This window comes from Elgaria multicarinata, chromosome 12, assembly GCF_023053635.1.
Source record: "Elgaria multicarinata webbii isolate HBS135686 ecotype San Diego chromosome 12, rElgMul1.1.pri, whole genome shotgun sequence".
NCBI lineage: Eukaryota > Metazoa > Chordata > Lepidosauria > Squamata > Anguidae > Elgaria > Elgaria multicarinata.
In genome coordinates this window covers 23,448,828-23,468,256 of record NC_086182.1, presented here as the reverse complement: position 1 = coordinate 23,468,256, position 19,429 = coordinate 23,448,828, and the positions used below count along the sequence as shown (strand labels likewise).

Genomic DNA, 19,429 nt, shown 5'->3' with positions numbered 1-19,429 from the left:
TTCTGGATATGACCCAAGTTAAAGTTCTAGAACCGTTGTAATAAAGTATTCCCAAAGCCCAAACCAGCCCAATGAAACAGAAGGATGCCATAGTCTTGGTAGTGAAAGCCACCAAGAAGGCTTGGAGAACTAGTAGGCCTTTAGTCCAGTTCCCAGTGTAGGTCATCAGCAAAGGCAACCAAAGCTGTCTCAATGCCATATTCCTGGCTGAAAGTTTGGTTCAAATGGATGCAAATAATCATCAATTATTTCAGCTCTAAAAAAAATAAAAATCAAAGCAATCACTAAAACAGTCTTAAACAGAATTATAGACAGAGATTAAGAAACCGGGGAAGCTGAAGAGTTAAAAAAAAGTCTTCAATATCCTAATGCTGCAATATTGAATGCTAGACAGAGTAAGTGTGTGTGTGTGTGTGTGTGTTTTACTAAAATTGTTCATGGGTTGTTTTTTTAGGAAGCCACGGTTTCTAGACATTTTAGTTTCCAGTCAGGTCTTTTAAAGGTGTTAAACAAGTTTCTTTTAAGGACAAGGACAGAGAAGTCAGAGATGGAGTGGCCACATTGGGAGCAATGTTCATCCACGGATGAAAGGATGTTCATTTCCATAATCACTTTTCTATTTGAGTTCATTCACAATTTCAAGGACTGTCTGGTTTCACTTATGTAGTTATTGGCAGGGGGTGGAGGGGGGTGGAGGGAGGAATCTTGATACATTATATAAAGCGCACCTTGAGCTGTGATCACTCTGGGATACATCCAAGTGGTTTGGATTCTTTGCGGTGGGTAGATGCCGTTCAGCACTAGCAGACAATATGGCTTGAAAATGGGAGCTTTCAAATCTATTATTTTGTTAAACATGACATTGCTGTGTTGAGCTTGGCAGTAAACTTGCCTCTGACCAGAACTCACAAAAGAATATGATCTATGCATGGTTAGAGATGTGCTTTTTGTCCCCAGTAAACCAAACTGAGGGCCAGAGCCGGTGGGGTGACGAAAGAGTCAGAAATGGGACGAGATCATTTCAGAATCCAGATCCATTATTAAGCCCAGCTGCATCATGGGACAGTTGCACACACAGCCTTCTTCTGCTTCCCTTCTTTAGGAGGTGGACAAAGTGTGCATTAGTGTCCTGTCTTTCATCGTGCACTCATCTCTCCAGCAGCCTGTAGCTTCCTCAGCTTCCTGCACTTCAATTAAAGCCCAGGGAAAGACATTATGCGGTATTCCCTCTCATAGGGCCTTTTCAGATCAGGAAGCACAGGCAGCATGGGAGGTTGCAGAGCAATGGTGAGATGAGAAAGTGCAGAAGATTGAGACCAGTGTCCTGCACACCTTTCTGCCCAGTCTTTAGTCCAGGTGCTAATCGTTGAAGGGAAATGGTACTTATGGTTCATTATCTTTAAAGCAGAATTGGACAGGGCAGTCCTTCAAATACAGGACATCTTCAAAAAAAGGATACTCCTATGGCAGCCATTCATATAGAGGTTGTCCTAGGTGAAAGAGGACACATAGCCTTCTGGTCAAGATATGGTCAGTGTCTTCATGGGAAACCACATAGATTGCATTCATCTCCCCAGATGGGCTGATTGTAAGCATAGGAATAGGTGGTAAACATATAACTTCTTCCCATTTTCATCTATGCCATTCCGAAGCCTATATCAACCTCATGTCGACAAGTGGTCAACGTGGTGTTGGCCAGGCCTCAACTGTCTTCTGGAGTCATCCTGTTGATGGCAAAACTCTTTGCCCTTAGCTCTGTCTTGGCAGAGATGGCATTCCTTTGTTCATTCTTCAGCTTCCATCTAGGCAGATCTTCTGACGGCGGTGGTTCCAAGGCCATCATTTCCTGCCTGTGGTCTTATTTGTGCCCAGCGCCTTCAAATTTTGATAAGATACATCTTGAAATTGGAGAGTAGGGAAAGATTATTGCTTAAACTGTGGTGGTAAATTAGTTCTCATAGTGGATCTATTCGACAATAGGTTCTCCACTGTGCCTTCTGAATCGGAGAACAAGAGAGAAATGAGGGCCATTGCTCGTAGTTGAAAGACAATCAGGAGCCTCTAATATTAGACAGTAGGGGTGGCTCTCTTCATGATAATTGAGCAGTTTTTGTATTCATCTGTGGGTACAAAGGGATGCTGTCAAGTTGCTTAATGAGCCACTCACTGCGTCCCTCATGCATATTATCCCAGCGGCAGCAGAGCCTGTAAGCCTGTGCATGGAAAAATATGTGCTTGTTTTACTCGCCCCCTGGTGATGCCATCGGATGGGGTGAGGCCTCATTAGTCTAGTGAAATCATCGCAGATGCCAACTGAGTGTGCTCAAAGGATACATTCTGTTTGCTTTTAAGTTTGGGATTTATAATTGCTGCCTCTCCCCCTCCACTTCAGCCGCGTGGCTCTTCCTCAAGGAGGACTAGGCCCATGCTGCTCTTTTGTTCCTTCAGTGGCGAGTTACTTATGCACAGGGCTTATATCCTGTGAATTTTTTTTTCCACTTTTAAGCTGAAAATTGTAACTCCCCACCCCCAGCGCTTTCCCTTAATTCAAGACAAGCAGAGGGGATTTAGAAAAAGGAACTTCTAACACTTTAATAGAACCCTAATCTGCTTTTGCGTCAAAGCTCAGCCTGCTTCCAGGTGCCACGTTTAGCGCTCAGCAAATGGTGGCAAATTATCTGAGATGAATGAGCGACATTTCTTTCTTCGTGGTAATTTAAATAGCTTTCGAGGTGTGGAGCGTGGCTGCAGGGATCGTTTTGCACGTGGGGTCAGAAATGTCTCAGAAGATCTGCCGATCCTTGTTATCAGACAGACAGAAACACGTTGAAGCCCGGGGGATGGGTTAGCCGTTGCTCTCAGAAGACTCCACACCAACCTCCTGACTTTGGTGCCCCTTTTGTCAAAATGCCCTCCACTTATCCCCTGCATTGGGCTTTTTGAAAGTCTTCCACACATACAGGCCCTTTGCACACCTACGTATCATCATGTGGTGAAGTGACTGAGCACCTTCCCAATGAAGAAAGCCTGGAACTGTTGGCCTGCAATGCTGTATGGCAAATTGTAAAGGACAGGAGGTCATCATCATACTATACACACATGCACCTCCCCCAAGAGTATGCAGCATACCCAATTTAATTAGGATCAGCATGACTGCAATCCTATGCACAGTTTACCTGAGATTAAGCTCTATTAAACTCAGTGGTGCTTATTCCTGAGGTTCAGCTTGTAAAATGAATTGAGCTTTAACACAAGATCTTCAGCCTGGTGGAATGCAACCTTTAGATTTTTAATTAGAAATGCAAGCAATCTTGCAAAGAAGCATTACCATTCAAAGTGCGAGCAATTGAGGGACCCCATTAAAGAGCACCAAAGAGCTGTCCAGACCCAGTTTGCATTTTTCCTCCCTCTCTGACTCAATCTGTGCTAATCTGTCACCAACAAATAGTAGAATAGGAGATCCAGGACAAATAAAAGGAAGGACTTCTTCACACAGCACATAGTTAAATAATGGAACTCACTACCACAAGCTGTAGTGATGGCCACCAATCTGGATGGCTTTAAAAGGGGGCTGGATAAATTCCTGGAGGCGAAGGCTATCAATGGCTACTAGCCCTGATGGTTGTGTGCTATCTCCAGTATTCAAGGCAATAAGCCTGTGTGCACCACTTGCTGGGGAACATGGGTGGGAGGGTGCTGTTGCGCCTTGTTGGTCCCTGGCCAATGGCTGGTTGGCCACTGTGTGAACAGAGTGCTGGACTAGATGGACACTTGGTCTGATCCAGCAGGGCTCTTCTTATGTTCTTAAGTGGAGACTGATGGCTCTGAAGTCAGCGGGGCGGTGAATCTGCTTTGGGTTTCAGTCAGGACCAGCTAGAACTCCAAAGGGATAGATGAAGCACCTTGGAGAGATGAAGAACCTTGGAGAGCTCCTTTAGAGTTCTGATTGGTTCTGACTGATACCTGGAGTGGATTCACTGCCCCACTGACATTGGATCCACTGGCCTCCACTGGAAACTTGAAAATCTTATTATATCAGCTCAAGCCCCCCCCCCGAGCTCCAGGGTCCTCCGATTACCCTGGAGCTCTGGTAGATGGTGAAAAACGTGCCAGAGATGTGTTCCTCTGCCGTGAGAATGTGCAGCAAGAATGTGTTCCATTGCAGTGAGATGTGTTCCACTGCCATGAGAATGTGCAGTGAGAATGTGTTCCATTGCAGTGTGATGTGTTCCACTGCCATGAGAATGTGCAGTGAGAATGTGTTCCACTGCAATGAGATGTGTCCCACTCCGTTGAGAATGTGCAGTGAGAATGTGTTCCACTGCAATGAGATGTGTCCCACTCCGTTGAGAATGTGCAGTGAGAATGTGTTCCATTGCAATGAGATGTGTTCCACTGCAGAGGGAATGTGCAGTGAGAATGTGTTCCACTGCCTTGAGAATGTGCAGCGAGAATGTGTTCCATTGCAGTGTGATGTGTTCCACTGCCATGAGATGTGTCCCACTCCATTGAGAATGTGCAGTGAGAATGTGTTCCATTGCAATGAGATGTGTTCCACTGCAGAGGGAATGTGCAGTGAGAATGTGTTCCACTGCAATGAGATGTGTTCCACTGCCATGAGAATGTGCAGCGAGAATGTGTTCCATTGCAGTGTGATGTGTTCCACTGCCATGAGAATGTGTAGTGAGAATGTGTTCCACTGCAATGAGATGTGTCCCATTCCACTGAGAATGTGCAGTGAGAATGTGTTCCATTGCAATATGATATGTTCCACTGCCATGAGAATGTGCAGTGAGAATGTGTTCCACTGCAATGAGATGTGTCCCATTCCACTGAGAATGTGCAGTGAGAATGTGTTCCATTGCAGTGAGATGTGTTCCACTGCCATGAGAATGTGCAGTGAGAATGTGTTCCATTGCAGTGTGATGTGTTCCACTGCCATGAGAATGTGCAGTGAGAATGTGTTCCACTGCAATGAGATGTGTCCCACTCCGTTGAGAATGTGCAGTGAGAATGTGTTCCACTGCAATGAGATGTGTCCCACTCCGTTGAGAATGTGCAGTGAGAATGTGTTCCATTGCAATGAGATGTGTTCCACTGCAGAGGGAATGTGCAGTGAGAATGTGTTCCACTGCCTTGAGAATGTGCAGCGAGAATGTGTTCCATTGCAGTGTGATGTGTTCCACTGCCATGAGATGTGTCCCACTCCATTGAGAATGTGCAGTGAGAATGTGTTCCATTGCAATGAGATGTGTTCCACTGCAGAGGGAATGTGCAGTGAGAATGTGTTCCACTGCAATGAGATGTGTTCCACTGCCATGAGAATGTGCAGCGAGAATGTGTTCCATTGCAGTGTGATGTGTTCCACTGCCATGAGAATGTGTAGTGAGAATGTGTTCCACTGCAATGAGATGTGTCCCATTCCACTGAGAATGTGCAGTGAGAATGTGTTCCATTGCAATATGATATGTTCCACTGCCATGAGAATGTGCAGTGAGAATGTGTTCCACTGCAATGAGATGTGTCCCATTCCACTGAGAATGTGCAGTGAGAATGTGTTCCATTGCAATGTGATGTGTTCCACTGCCATGAGAATGTGCAGTGAGAATGTGTGCCACTGCAATGAGATGTGTCCCATTCCACTGAGAATGTGCAGTGAGAATGTGTGCCACTGCAATGAGATGTGTTCCACTGCAATGCATTCCCCTTCCACTACACCATTGCTGCTGGGCCCTTTTGGTTTAGGAAGAAGGCGACTAAGGGGGAAATATGTTTGGCACTTCCAACATTATTCACAGCATGGAGGAAGTGGATAGACAGGAGTTTTCTCCCTCTCTCTTAATATTTAAAAGTATTAAGAAATAATACTTTTATTTATATCTCTTTATTTGTTGTTTATTTATATAAATAAATAATATAAATAAACAGTACAAATAAATAATATCAATAAATGAATAAATGTAAACATTTTATTGATGTATTTATTAATATGTTTAGTAAAATAAATATTTATATTAATAAATGCATTCATGCAGTCACATGGGGTGAAGTACAATAAAAATGTTTAAACCTCTCATAAAACCCAAGGAACAAAGGAACAAAACCGTACAATTAAATTTGCGAGCAACATTAAAATTAAAGAGCGGCAAAACATTAAATGCCTGATGGAAGAGGACAGTCTTTACTGCCTGCCTAAATACTAGCACTCTGGCTCATTTAGTGAAACTGATTGGCAGGAGTTTGAGGACAGATCTGCACAGAGCCCATTTTTGGAATTGGAAGCCAGTAGATGGGGCGATGGCATGCAGCTTAGCAAACTTTAAAAGGTGGTGAGACGAATTCATGGAGGATGGCTCAGTGGAACATCCCTGTTCAGAGGCAGTCTGCCACTAAATGCAAGTTCTTCGGGACAAAGATCGCGTTGGTACTGGCCTTCTGCTTTTGGATTTCCCATAGACATCTGACTGGCCATTGCAGGGAACAGGATGCTCAACTACATGGACATTTGGTCTCAACCAGTTGTTCTTGGGTCCTGCTCTGCTCACTGGACCCCACCTGCTCATTGTGGAGGGGCAGCCAGGAATGGTGCACTGCTGCTCAATCCCTTGCCAAGCCCCCATTTTGCATCAAAATGGTGGGTTGGCCCTTTTCACAAAGACTCATTTGCGCAAATGGTAGCCATGAAACGGCCATTTACGCAAGATTACACGTGTAAATTCACACCTGTAATCTTGCATAAGTGGCCCGTCTATGGCCATCGTTTGCACAAATGGCCCTTTATGAAAAATCATTTGTCCACAAAATGGCAGGTCGGTGAGGGATCGGGTAGCCATGTGTTTGCTGGACTTAGCACATACCAAGTCGAACAAGCCCAGGAATCTGCAGAGTGGAACCAGGGTGGGGGGAGGGGGGGAGCTGGTGATTTCTCACTGGGCTTCAAGGCCCATCTGGACACTTGCACCATTGCTAGTTGTTCTTATGATATAACCAGGCCTAAGCTAAAATGCAAACTCTATCTCTGTGGTGTCATGCGTGGGCCGTCAAGTTGCCTCTCCTTTTGTTAATGCTTTGGCAAAGGGGGCTTTTGAAGATGAGCAAAATTTGCCCATGGTACTGGAGACATGAAGAAGGAAGCTCATCATGTGTTCCCTAGGCAACCAGGAAACATCCTCCTACACTGTACTGCAGTCCGTGAGCTGTCACAGCACAGGGAGGGGACAGAGAGAAGATCACCTGGTTGCCTAGGCAACTGGGTAACACACTCCCTTTCCCGCAGCGTTTTGCTTAAACTCTTTTCTGACTTGGATCTAGAGTTTACAAGCATCCACCAAAGGAAATTTAAAGAGTTTAGTTTTCTTTGTTAGGCGGGTGGGGCAGAATTTTGTGTCACGAAGTTGACAAATTTCACTCTGAAGTCATGGGCTTAGTGGTAGCAATGCTCAAGGATTTCGCTTGGTCCTCATTTCAAAGTGAACTGACATTATCTGTATCTCCCTGGGGAAAACATGTGCAGCTTCAAATGCAGCCATCCTTCTGATTTTGTACCTTATGCAATGTTTCAGAAGTCGGTGTTTCAGAACCTAGAACATCACTGCTTTGATGTTATTGGATGTAGCATGTGAACAGTTGCACAATTTATTCTCGCTTTCTCCAGGCCCAGCATCTTCTTTTACCCAGCAACCTCAGGACCAGGTGGTGATTGCCGGGCAGCCTGTGACCCTGCTGTGTGCCATTCCAGAGTACAATGGAATCGTGCTGTGGATTAAAGATGGACTTGCTCTCGGAGTAGGACGCGATCTCTCAAGTAAGCCTGCTAGATTTTTTAAGATCCTGTTAAGTCTTAAGGCTGTGACAAATTAATACTTACCATAACTAGCACCTGTGAAGTTGAGGAATCATGAACTGAGGTAGAAGCAAGTGAGAAGTAAATTCTAGGTGACCCATAGCCAGGAAGGTATAAGAAGGAGAAACACTCCTAGTTCTTGACATTAATAAGCAAGCCTGATGTGGAAGTTTTTTCTACTGTGCTCAGAGGGTATCACTTGAACTTCTCCAGCCTATTTATCTAAAGAGGCTTCCTTGCTCATGTGGTTGAGCTTCTGCGGCTCACACCTTTGACCAGAGCTAGATGATACCACACAGGTTGACCCTCTGCCTGCCTTCCATCTGGTCTGCAGTTCAAGACCCACAGCAGGCATGTCTCCTCCCCAGTTTGCAGGACAGGTGACATTTTTGCAAACTTTTGACTCAACCCTACTTTAGAGCACCATATCTATATCTACCTATATCAACTGATGTATATCTCTAGGTGCATTTGTATTAGGGGTGTGCACGGACCCCCCACTCCGCTTCACTTTAAGATCCGCCATTTTCGGATCAGCCCGCTCCGCCCCGCCCCCACTCCGCCTGTGCCCACTACGCTCCGCTCGGAGCTCCGGATCCGGATCAGAGCTCCGGTCCCCCCCCCCATAGGGGGGGTTACCGGGCCCTGCCGCCATCGCCACCCATGCGGCGACGGCGGCAGAGCCCGGTAAGGAGGAGGGGGGCCTTACCTGCCTCCGTCCGCGGTCCGTCACCGTCTTCAATTGAGCCCGTGGTTCCACCAGGAAGTCTGGGCCGCAAATGCGGCCCAGACTTCCTGCTGGAACCAAGGGCTCAATTGGAGACGCTGACGGACCACGGACGGAGGCAGGTAAGGGAGAGGAGGGCGGGGGGCGTTACCGGGCCCTGCTGCTGTTGCCGCATGGGCGACAGCGACAGCGGCAGGGCCCGGTAAACCCCACTTACCTTTCCGGCGGAGCTCCGGATCGAGGCGAAGGATCCGCCTTCACCTCGATCCTCTTTGCCACACTCCGCCGGCCCCCCAATCCTCTTCGCCTCCTCCTTAAGGGCAGGCGAAGCCCCCCGCTCCGCTACTGCTTCTCCGGTCCGATTAGAAACGGAGCACATCCCTAATTTGTATATTAAGATCCAATCACCCAAGTGGCATAGTGAGCTTGCAGTGTGCACGCACACACATACCTGCACATGCACGCATGCACACATACACACACACCTTGCCACACAGAGCAGCCTCCCTGTGCCTAAACAACATGTTGCTTTGCCTGATGCGTGAATCAGACTTCCAGCCCCCTGTGTGCCTGCTGGTCATAAAAATTCTAGTCCGTGCTCTCTTTGAGCCTCAGGGGTCTATTGTAAAATGGGAATACTGTTCCATGCTTCAGAGCAATGATGCGAGGCCTTCTCTTACTGTACCCATGGGGATGATCTGAGCATCGGAGAGAGACCTCGTACTGCCACACAGCATTGCACAGCCTAAGCTCTGTTCAAACAAATTATGCCAAGATGGTATACAGGGAAGGCATTTGTCCTTCGTAAGAACGTAAGAAGAGCCCTGCTGAAGCAGACCAAAGGCCCAACTAGTCCTTTTCCCATGGTGGCCAAAGACTGGCCAAATATGGGAAGCCCAGAAGCAGGATAGGAATGTAACAGCTCCCCGCTGTTGATGATCCATAGCAAATGGTATTTAGAGCCATACTGCCTCTGATACTGATGGCAATATATAGATATCATGGCTAGTTGCCACCTGCTCCTCCTGTCATAAGACCATAAGAACACAAGACCATAAGAACACCATTCTGAATCAGACCAAAGGTCCACCTAGTCCAACGTTCTGTTCACCCAGTGGCCAAGTGCTCCATGTGGGAACAGGGATGGGCAAACATGTAATATTTGAGCTCATTGAGGTTCTTTGAATCGCTCTTCAAAACTTGCTTCGCCTCATTCATGTTCCCGAACACAAGGATCTCTTTTGTCTTTCTTTTCTATTTTTCATCATGAAAAACGCTCATTTTTAAAAGTGAACATCCAAAATACACCTGCCACCACACAAGGCTGAAGCATTAAAATGCATGTTTTGGGGTGAAGTGCACATTTAAGAATGTGAATAGAGGCTCGGGAAATTGGTAAAAATTCCAAAAAATTGTGCTCTGGCTCAGATTTGCATTCAGGTTTGCAAATGGGATGTGGTTGCATGGATTTATGATCAGGGAAAACATTCTCTATGCGAGAAGCCCACAAACATGATGAAAGTGCAACAGGACTCTCTGGTTCCCTTTCTTTCCTCCATTCTTCTCTCTCTCCTGGGCTCCCCTGTCTACTGTTTCCAGAATTCGAACCAACCAGCAGCCTGGATATATAAGTTCCAGCCCTCCTTTAAACTCTTCATCTATCTATCTATCTATCTAAGGTGACCATATGGAAAGGAGGACAAGACTCCTGTATCTTTAACAGTTACATGGAAAAGGGAACTTCAGCAAGTGTCATTTGTATGCATGCAGCACCTGGTGAAATCCCCTCTTCATCACAGCAGTTAAAGCTGCAGGAGCTATACTAGAGTGACCAGATACAAAACAGCGCAGCAGCTTTAACTGTTGTGATAAAGAGGGAATTTGACCAGGTGCTGCATGCATACCAATGACACCTTCTGAAATTCCCTTTTCTACACAACTGTTAAAGATACAGGAGCCCTGTCCTCCTTTGCATTTGGTCACCCTATATCTATCCATTCATCTATCTCTAGATAATCCCCAATCACACTTCAGACAACCATTTGTTGCCTCACCAAACTTCAGAACACAAGAGTGAGTAACAAGAGCTAATCTGGCTGACGTATCATTCTGAGCAACTTGGGCAATTAACTTTGCTGGGTCTGTTTTAGCAAGCTGGGCCTCTGCCTGCTTGTGCGATACCAGCTCAGCTAGTCATCTAATTAGCTAAATACAAACAAACCCTTCATTTGTATTTCTTGTGGTTCATGAGAGCAAATCCTGCTGTTGATAGCTTGAAAAACAAAGTAAAAAAAGGAAATAGAGGGGGAAACCACATGAGAGTGTGCCAAGCTGCCTCTGCTTCACAGCTCATTGATCATCAGGCCTGGGAAAAATTGAAGACGGGGAGGGTTTGCAACATCTCTACCCTTACGGCAGCTCAGGATAACTGGAGAGAGAAAGCCCATAATGATCATCCACCCTCCGTAACCTAATAAGACCCATGCAACGAAGTGCTTAATCATGTCCTTCCCTTTAATGCTTTCATAATCTAGGGTGACCATATGAAAAGGAGGACAGGGCTCCTGTATCTTCAACAGCTGTATTGGAAAGGTAATTTCAGCAGGTGTCATTTGTAGGCATGCAGCACCTGGTGAAAACCCCTCTTCTTCACAACAGTTAAAGCTGCAGGCGTTCTGCCCTCTTTTATATCTGGCTCCTGCAGCTTTAACTGTTGTGATGAAGAGGGGTTTTCACCAGGTGCTGCATGCCTACAAATGACACCTGCTGAAATTCCCTTTTCTACACAGCTGTTAAAGATACAGGAGCCCTGTCCTCCTTTTCCTATGGTCACCCTCGATTGTTTTAGCTTCAGAATCCCCACAGTTTGTCCTACATTTACCTGGTAGACTTAAAACTAAGTCCCATCTGCTTGTAGCCTTCCTTGGGAAAAGGAAGGAATGGCCTCATGAGCTAATATTTTGTATCTGGCCATTCTAGAGGGCAGGGCTCCTGCAGCTTTAACTGTTGTGATGAAGAGGGGAATTTCACCAGGTGCTGCATGCATACAAAAATGACACCTGCTGAAATTCCCTTTTCTAGACAATTGATAAAAGCTACAAGAGCCCTGTCCTCCTTTCCATATGGTCACCCTGCATAATCCCAATGTAAACCTCTCTAAGCCTCTTCCCAGTGTAGGCATCTGTAAAGATGATGGGGGCTGGATCAGAACTGGAGGCTTTTTCTCATCTCAAGCACCCTTGTCACAAGGTTCTGATTCAGAGCTCTTTGGGGGCTTTAATGAATAAGGCAACGAGTGCTTAAAATGATTCAAGTGAAGAAAGACACATTCAGTTCAACTGGATGACTGTTCGTTAGGTCTAGGAGGCACGTAAGCATTTCACATAGGCCTCTTCAGATCACCCAGTGTCCCACTTGAGACTGCCAGTGGGAGATTGGGCGGATAAATCCCACACACACACTTTATTTAAAACAACAACACAAATGAAATAAGAAGCAAACAAAAGAAAACAAGGAAGCACTCTGCATGGAGGAAAGTGGGAGGTGAACAAGAAAGAGTTGAAAGCGGTTCGAGAGAGGCATCGTGGTCCGTTGTGTAGATGCCCTTTTTTTGAGCCACTCTTCACCTCTGGTCAAAAAAGAGCTGCCAGGCTTTGTAATGATATTTGTTTCAAAACCCGTTTCCTGGGGCTGGAAGAGGCACGAACAGAATCACGTCCTCTCCTGGTTGGTGGCAAAGGATGGAGTCTGCCTCCTTTCATCTCTGCAGTCCTGGGGCAATTGGCAGTTGGATCTGATTGTTTACTACTACTATTACCACCAGCAGCAGCAGCAGCAACAACAAGTACTGTACAGTCACAACTTGCTTTCATGATCTACTGTTTGTGTAGACTGATCCTTAACTGAGGATGTTAAAATGAATCAGGCTGATGACCTTCTTGATGGATAAATTTATTAATGATTTTTGCCATGGCCAAAGACACTAAGGCCACAGCTAGACCTAAGATTTATCCTGGGATCATCCAGGGTTCGCCCCTGCCTGAGCACTGGATCCGCTGTGTGTCACCTAGATGAACAGGTTTGACCCCTGGATGATCCAGAGATAAACCTTAGGTCTAGCTATGGCCCAAGTCACTGACATGTTTGGCTCTCTTCTATAATTCTGTTCCTTCTGAAGTCTTTCCTGATGGAAGGCTCACTTTAAAATGTACACACCTCTGGCTGTTTCTTGGCTACATCTTTGCTTGCATTGTGTATTCCACAGGCTATCCACGCTATTTGGTTGTGGGGGACCATCTGTCAGGAGAGCATCACCTGAAGATCCTGAGAGCAGATCTCCAAGATGATGCGGTGTATGAGTGTCAGGCCATTCAAGCGGCCATCCGTTCCAGACCGGCCCGGCTGACCGTTCTCGGTAGGGGTGAAATTCCCACTGGAAAATGGTGGCTTCTCTTATCTTGTCTTTCTGGAGTTTGATGTGAATTAATTGGTTTTTGAAACGAACTAAATGCCTTTCAGAAAGCAGGTGTGTGCTGCTTAAAAAGAGAGTTGATTCAGACGATAGTAAAAACCTAGGTGTGTTGTTTAGGATAAGGCTGCCACTGAAAATGGTAGTGGCATGTCAAGTTCTCTCCCCTTCTCTATGTACACTTTAGCAAACTCACCTGTATCATTTCTCCATGGTGGCAGTCAGTGTTCTAGGAACAGGGATGGAGAAAGCACACCATGTGGTGTTGTCACAGTATGTATAAGTCTGTGTGAATATTAAAGGAAGACCCCCAAAATGCAGTGGTGACTATGTAAGAAATTTAAGAGTGGGACAGCAGCAACCCGGACGAGCAAGCCACACCCTTTGCATGGCTAGCGTTGGGGAGCTTAGCAGTTCTATCCTCTGACAGCCTGAACAACACATTGTGCTAATCGCATAGCATGTAGCTCAGGGTTATCTTTTTATTTACTTCGTGTAACAGTGTGTGGATCAGATTGAATTGGAACCAGTGCACTCTGGAACAGGAAGATTACACCTCCACCACCATTTGCTTCCCAAAAACAATGTCAATGAAGATGTTTCATTTTTTCTTTTGTTACCCCCCTCTCCATGGAGGGTGGAATTTTGGGAATGGTTTGAGGGGACAACTGTTTAATCCTCCTGGCCCAAATCATTGCAGTCCCAATCTGGATCTGCATAGTGTGGACCTTATCTGTGGAATCCGGAGATTCAGAAGCAGAGTGGCAGTTGGAACTTCTGAGGATTGGGGGAAAACTCATGTGGATCTTTCCCCCTCCCTAGTAAGTCTTGCCAATTTCATTGAAATTCAAATATATTGTAAGCCTTCATGAGAATTTTGGTTACTACATGGAGAATGAAGACTCGAAGCACAAGGAAACACACAGATCAGTTGGCTTTTAAAAAAGAACAATATTTAATTAGCTTGTCACTCAAATAACCTCAATGGAAGAAATCACATGTTCATATTCATAAGATATATGTGTATCTCAAGTAACCATTGGCCTTTTAGGCCACAGCTAGGCCTAAGGTTTATCCTGGGATCATCCAGGGTTCACCCCTGCCTGAGCACTGGATCCCCTGTGCGTCACCTAGATGAACAGGGTTGACCCCTGGATGATCCAGGGATAAACCTTAGGTCTAGCTATGGCCACAATTAGGATTAGGTATATTTGCTATAAAGCAGAAATGGTGTCTTAACTTTGCTGGTAATGTTACAGTAGCAGCCTCTCTCTCTCTCTCTCTCTCTCTCTCTCTCTCTCTCTCTCTCTCTCTCTCTCTCTCTCTCTCTCCCCTCCTCCCTCTAATTTCCACCCCACTACCACACTTGACTGAAGTATACAAGAAAAAGAAACAGCAAATACTTGATTAAGAAGTATATCTCTGTTTGTCTATCTTGATTTAGATTTATAATAGCTCGTGATGATTCTGGGTGTGTAACTCAGCTTTTACAGAAACAAGATTTATGTACCAACACGCGCATGGAAAAAAAATATACCTCTGAAATAACCCCCTGCAGCTACTAAAAGCTGAGATGTTATTATGATTGAAAAGTGTTTATCAGTGGAGTTGATGTGAAAAAGAGAATGGGAGGTGAAGTTTGTTCATTAGGATTCCTATGAGCCAGTCTAATCACAAAGATATGAAGGGAGCTTGCCAGTGAATTGGAAGTGGGGGTGGGTGGTGTAATAGAGCCATAGCATTCACACTATCACAGGAGGGATATCAGCTCAGAGTGTTTGTGATTTCTGGGTATGGATGACCAGAGTGGCACTTGGAACATCTGAGGATTGGGGTGAAACTCACGTGGACCTTTTCCCCCTGCCAAGTAAGACATTTATAAGATCTGCAGAGGTTGAACAGGAGAAAAGATGGGAGAGGTCACAGAGCTTTTCCAAACACTACTCCTCTTTTGGGGGATCGTCAGATGGGGGGAAATCGCATTTCCTTACCGTCGCTCTCGCTTCCTCCTGCTCTTCCGCGATGGCGCCGAGAAGATTCACACAAGAGAGAAAGGAGAAACAAGCTGCCACCACGTGTCCCATTCCTTGTAGTGGGACAGCGCCCTCTAGTGGGCATTTTATAGCAAAACTTCTCTGCACATGGTGGCATTTTTTGGACTATTTTACTTGGAAAATAAAAATGGCAGAAGGAGCAGGAAGCCAGTGGGAGGCGTGCAGGGGGCAGGGGGCATCGTGAGAGGGACCCGCAAAAATCTGAATGATAAGAACATAAGAAGTGTCTTGCTGGGAGAGACCGAGGGTCCATCTAGTCCAGCACTCTGTTCACACAGGGGCCAACCAGCTGTCAACCAGGGACCAACAAAGCAGGACATGGTGCAACAGCACCCTCCCACCCATGTTCCCCAGCAACTGATGCACGCAGGCATACTGCCTCAGATACTGGAAATAGCACAGGGCTGATCAGGGCTGATTCATAAGCTCTGAATCAACCTCCAAAGTGGATTGGGGGTTCCCTGCACAGCCCTGTTTGTAATCCCTTCTGGATTTCTGACAGTACCTCTCTTGTCCAGCAAAGGAGTTTAGGTGGGGCATCCCAGTATATGGATTTCCCCCCCTATATTTAAGGACTTTTCTCTGCTTCGGAATTTTACCTTGCTTAACCAAGCAAGGAGAGAATAGTCATGTTTCCCAATTTGATGTGTAATACTGGCGCTCCACCTAGCATGCATTTGCATTTGATTGAAACCCCATGACTGTAAGCATGTATTTGAAGCGAAATCATTGTGGGATTCAAAAAGCCTCTTTGCCAAAATTAGTCGAAGCATGTGCTTGTTATTCACCGGTTCATTACATGCTGGGTCAGCCTCTGGTAGGTCATGATTTTGAGCACTTCATTATTCTTGAGGTTCATTATTTGGTCACTTCATTATCCATGCTGTTTGGCAGTCATTCCCTCTGGAAGCCCATGCCGTTTTGCTATTCAGGACTATATTTGAAATTCCGCAAGGGATTGATTTGTTAGCCAAGGGTATCGCAAAGGGGAAAGGACACAAATGACCAACCCAAGCACCCTTCAGGTTACAAGCAATGCTCAGACTGCCAAAGTCATAAAGGGGCAAGAACGGAGAGACAAATTGCTGAAGAATTGGATTTTGGATACTTTAGTAACAGTGGTACAGGAACTAGTAACCTCAAGTCTAGATTACTGCAATGTGCTCTGTATGGGGCTGCCCTCAAAGCTGCTCCACAAGCTGGAGCTAGTGCTGAATGCAGCATTTGGCCATTGACAAGCAGCAAAATGTCTTAGACCATTCCCTGATGTAATCACGTGCAAAACGGACATCACTCCTTGTAGATGAAGGAGAATTCCAACTAGAATTCATGTCTGTAGTTTGTCGTTTTTAGCATTTCATTTTGTTTTGTTATGCTTCGTTTTCCCACCAAATGTCAGATCTGGTTGCAAAATGATGAACGCTTTAGAGCACCTTCCTTAAGTTAAGAAGACAGGCTAAAGCTTTTGCAGCTTTTTAGTGTAAAGAAAAGATTACCACAGAGATCGCAGCAGAGTTTTATAAAATTTTGAATAGTAAAGACAGAGTGGATAAAGATAATACTAGAACCCAGGAATAACCCATAAGATTGATTGGCATTACATTCAGAAAGGAATGTACAAAAGGAACTACTTCTTCACACAATGTATCATTAACTTTACTGCCACAAGAGGAGGTGATGCCCCATGGATTTAAAAGGGGATTAAACAAATACTTGGAGAATTGGCCAAACAGTGGGTATTGGCTATGGAAGTTCAGTGGGTCCTTGTTTCAAGGCTGTATACATCTGAGTAAGAGAGCTCCAGCTATTGGGCGGTATAGAAATGCAATAAATAAATAAATAAATAATTCCTTGGGTGCAAGTCAAGGCTCCTGTACGAAGTAGAAACTAGAAACATTCTTCAGTCTGATCCAGCAGAACTCTTCTTCTGGTCTTATGGTTTCTGCTCAGCTGAAAAATGCAAGCAAACTGAAGAGAAATGCAGGACTTCCAAGCAAACTCAAGAACGTGATGGCTTTGCACATCCCTGCCTTTCAGCCTCATAAAACATCAGCACAGATTGGTAATCAAGCTGTGCTGTGGGTGTTGTCAGCTTATCAAAAAGCACAGGGTGTCCAGTTGTTTGCTAAGCCAGGGCTAGAGAGGAAAGAACCACAATAAAACCTAGGACTAAAATAAAACTTTGCCTAAAGCAAAGTTCTGAGGCAAATGTATAGGTTGCTTCTCGGAAGAAAGATCCAAAGTATTTCAAATGAAGCAAACATAATTTTAACAAAGCTAGTAGAAGTTTCTCAGGCATATCCCTTTTCCTAAAACAACTTTTAGTCCTTGTTTAAATGCACAAGATTCAAAGATGATTACAGTGTGATAACCCATCATTGTGATCAAAAACTAGGAAATTAAGTCTGCCTCGAGGGGGAAAACAGGAACACCCGGTTCCTTTGCTAAGATCTTGAGTCAGTCATGACTGCAACTGTGGGTTAGTTTTCTTCTTCTTGAAGCTGCCACGAAACTCTTTGTTGTTTTTGCTGCAATGGACAAAAGCAGCTACCCTTCTTACCCCACAGCAAGGTTATATCCAATGCTCTACTCATAGATCAGTGGGGTTCTTTCTCCTGGAATTGTGTATTCCACCCAACAGTGTCAACTGTTCTCTTGTTTACATGATCGCTTATCCTCAAATGAAAAGAGCGATGAACCAATCTTTGATCTTGTCGGGGATTGTTGATTGTCCTTCAACTCCTTTCAAAGTTTGAATTGTCCACTGAATATGTAAACAAATCAGAAGATGAAATTACTTCAGGGAATGTTGCTTCAGGAAGTCTAGCTGTGTAAAAAGACACTTTCCCCTGTTTGAAATTGAGATGTGTATCTCTGTAGATATAGTCGGCACATGAGGCCAACTATTACGTTCTTCTTCATCTAGCAGAATAATATCAGTATTGCATTGGGCAAAGGTAATGTAAGATGCGAGTTTAAAGGAACTTCCAACAGGGCCAGGAATACACCAGTAGTTGTACATTACTACACCACCAAGGTGGTACAATCACATCTTTGGACATATCTACACTACAAACTTAAACTGGGTTAACAGCCATTCGTTCTCCCAAGGGAGCATGGCAACAGGCTAGAAATCTCTAACAGAGAATTCTGAAACTACCATTTCCAGGATTCTGTTGCAAGGAAAGACATGATGGTCAAACTGCTATAAACCAGATACATATTTGTCGTATCCTTTTGCCCAAAATGATTCATAGAGAGATATTTGGCTGCACTAGTCCCAGAAAATAATGGATCCACATTATCTATTTAACCCATCTCAACATTTTAAGCATGGAGGCAAGACAGGGATGATTGTTCCACCCTCATTCCTATCCTTTCCACCTACAAGTTTCCCATGTTGTCTAGGATGGTCCAAAATTCCAAAGCTTTAGTATATTTTCCAATTGCACAGATGTTCTCTGACAACCTAGAGGTCATGGCTGGAGGGTATGTGCACTTCCACCTCTCTTCCATGCTTAGAGGTTCATAACACATGAAGACTACTTATCTATCTATCTATCTATGTTCAAGTTTTACTGTTCCAGCTGAAGGCCATGACAAATACATATGACATTTTCCAGCAAAGATTCCCTCTCCAAAGAGCCTACAAATAAAAGCTGGTGTCCTCAACTATTTTGGGGTCATTGGGCACATTTGTAATGTTGAGAGTGTGTGAGTGCTCTCACAAAATGGCTAACATAGAGGGGCTTGTCCATGTATAAAATAGCCCATTCGTACAATAATGGTCCTGACTGTTCACCAAATATTAATTTCCCAGAAGGCAAATGATGTGACTGCAAGAAAACTCACTTTTTAAAGAAAGTAGTACATGCAGAGAAGAAGGCTGAGGTGAGAACTGAGCTCTGAAACGCATAAATAAAATGGTGCTGAAAGGTGCTATTTATTCTTATGAACACTTCCCAGTTCATAAGAATAAATAATTTTAAAAATCTGAAGAAACAAAAACTTTACCGTATTAAAGTTGATGATGAATAAAAAAATCAGGAAGGGAAGGGAGCCTAGTGGGTTCCGAGAGAAGTATCCATGGGGATATTAGTGCCCACGGGCATCATGTTGGAGACCCTAGATTAAGGAGTGGTTGATGATATGGCAAGTGCTAGTGGTGGATCTGCTGTCCAAAGTGGGGAGGGGAGGTAAAAAGAAAGAAATCCCATTAGGCATGCCCCAAGCTCTGGCGCATATAAATACAATCTTTTCATCCCAGGCATTATATTTACTACTTGCATTGTGAATCACCTTCAGGACACTAAAATGGGCAGAAAAGCATGATAGAA

The 19,429-nt window shown here is 44.8% G+C and overlaps 1 protein-coding gene across 1 annotated transcript in view; it reads left to right on the top strand.

Annotated features, from left to right (window-relative positions):
• KIRREL3 (kirre like nephrin family adhesion molecule 3) overlaps nucleotides 1–19,429 on the top strand; it is a 772,855-nt gene that overhangs the window by 471,140 nt on the left and 282,286 nt on the right. Inside the window, exons 3-4 of the mRNA XM_063139310.1 lie at nucleotides 7,655–7,804; nucleotides 12,835–12,984. Coding sequence (XP_062995380.1) covers nucleotides 7,655–7,804; nucleotides 12,835–12,984 — 300 coding nt within the window. The remainder of the gene's footprint in view (nucleotides 1–7,654; nucleotides 7,805–12,834; nucleotides 12,985–19,429) is intronic.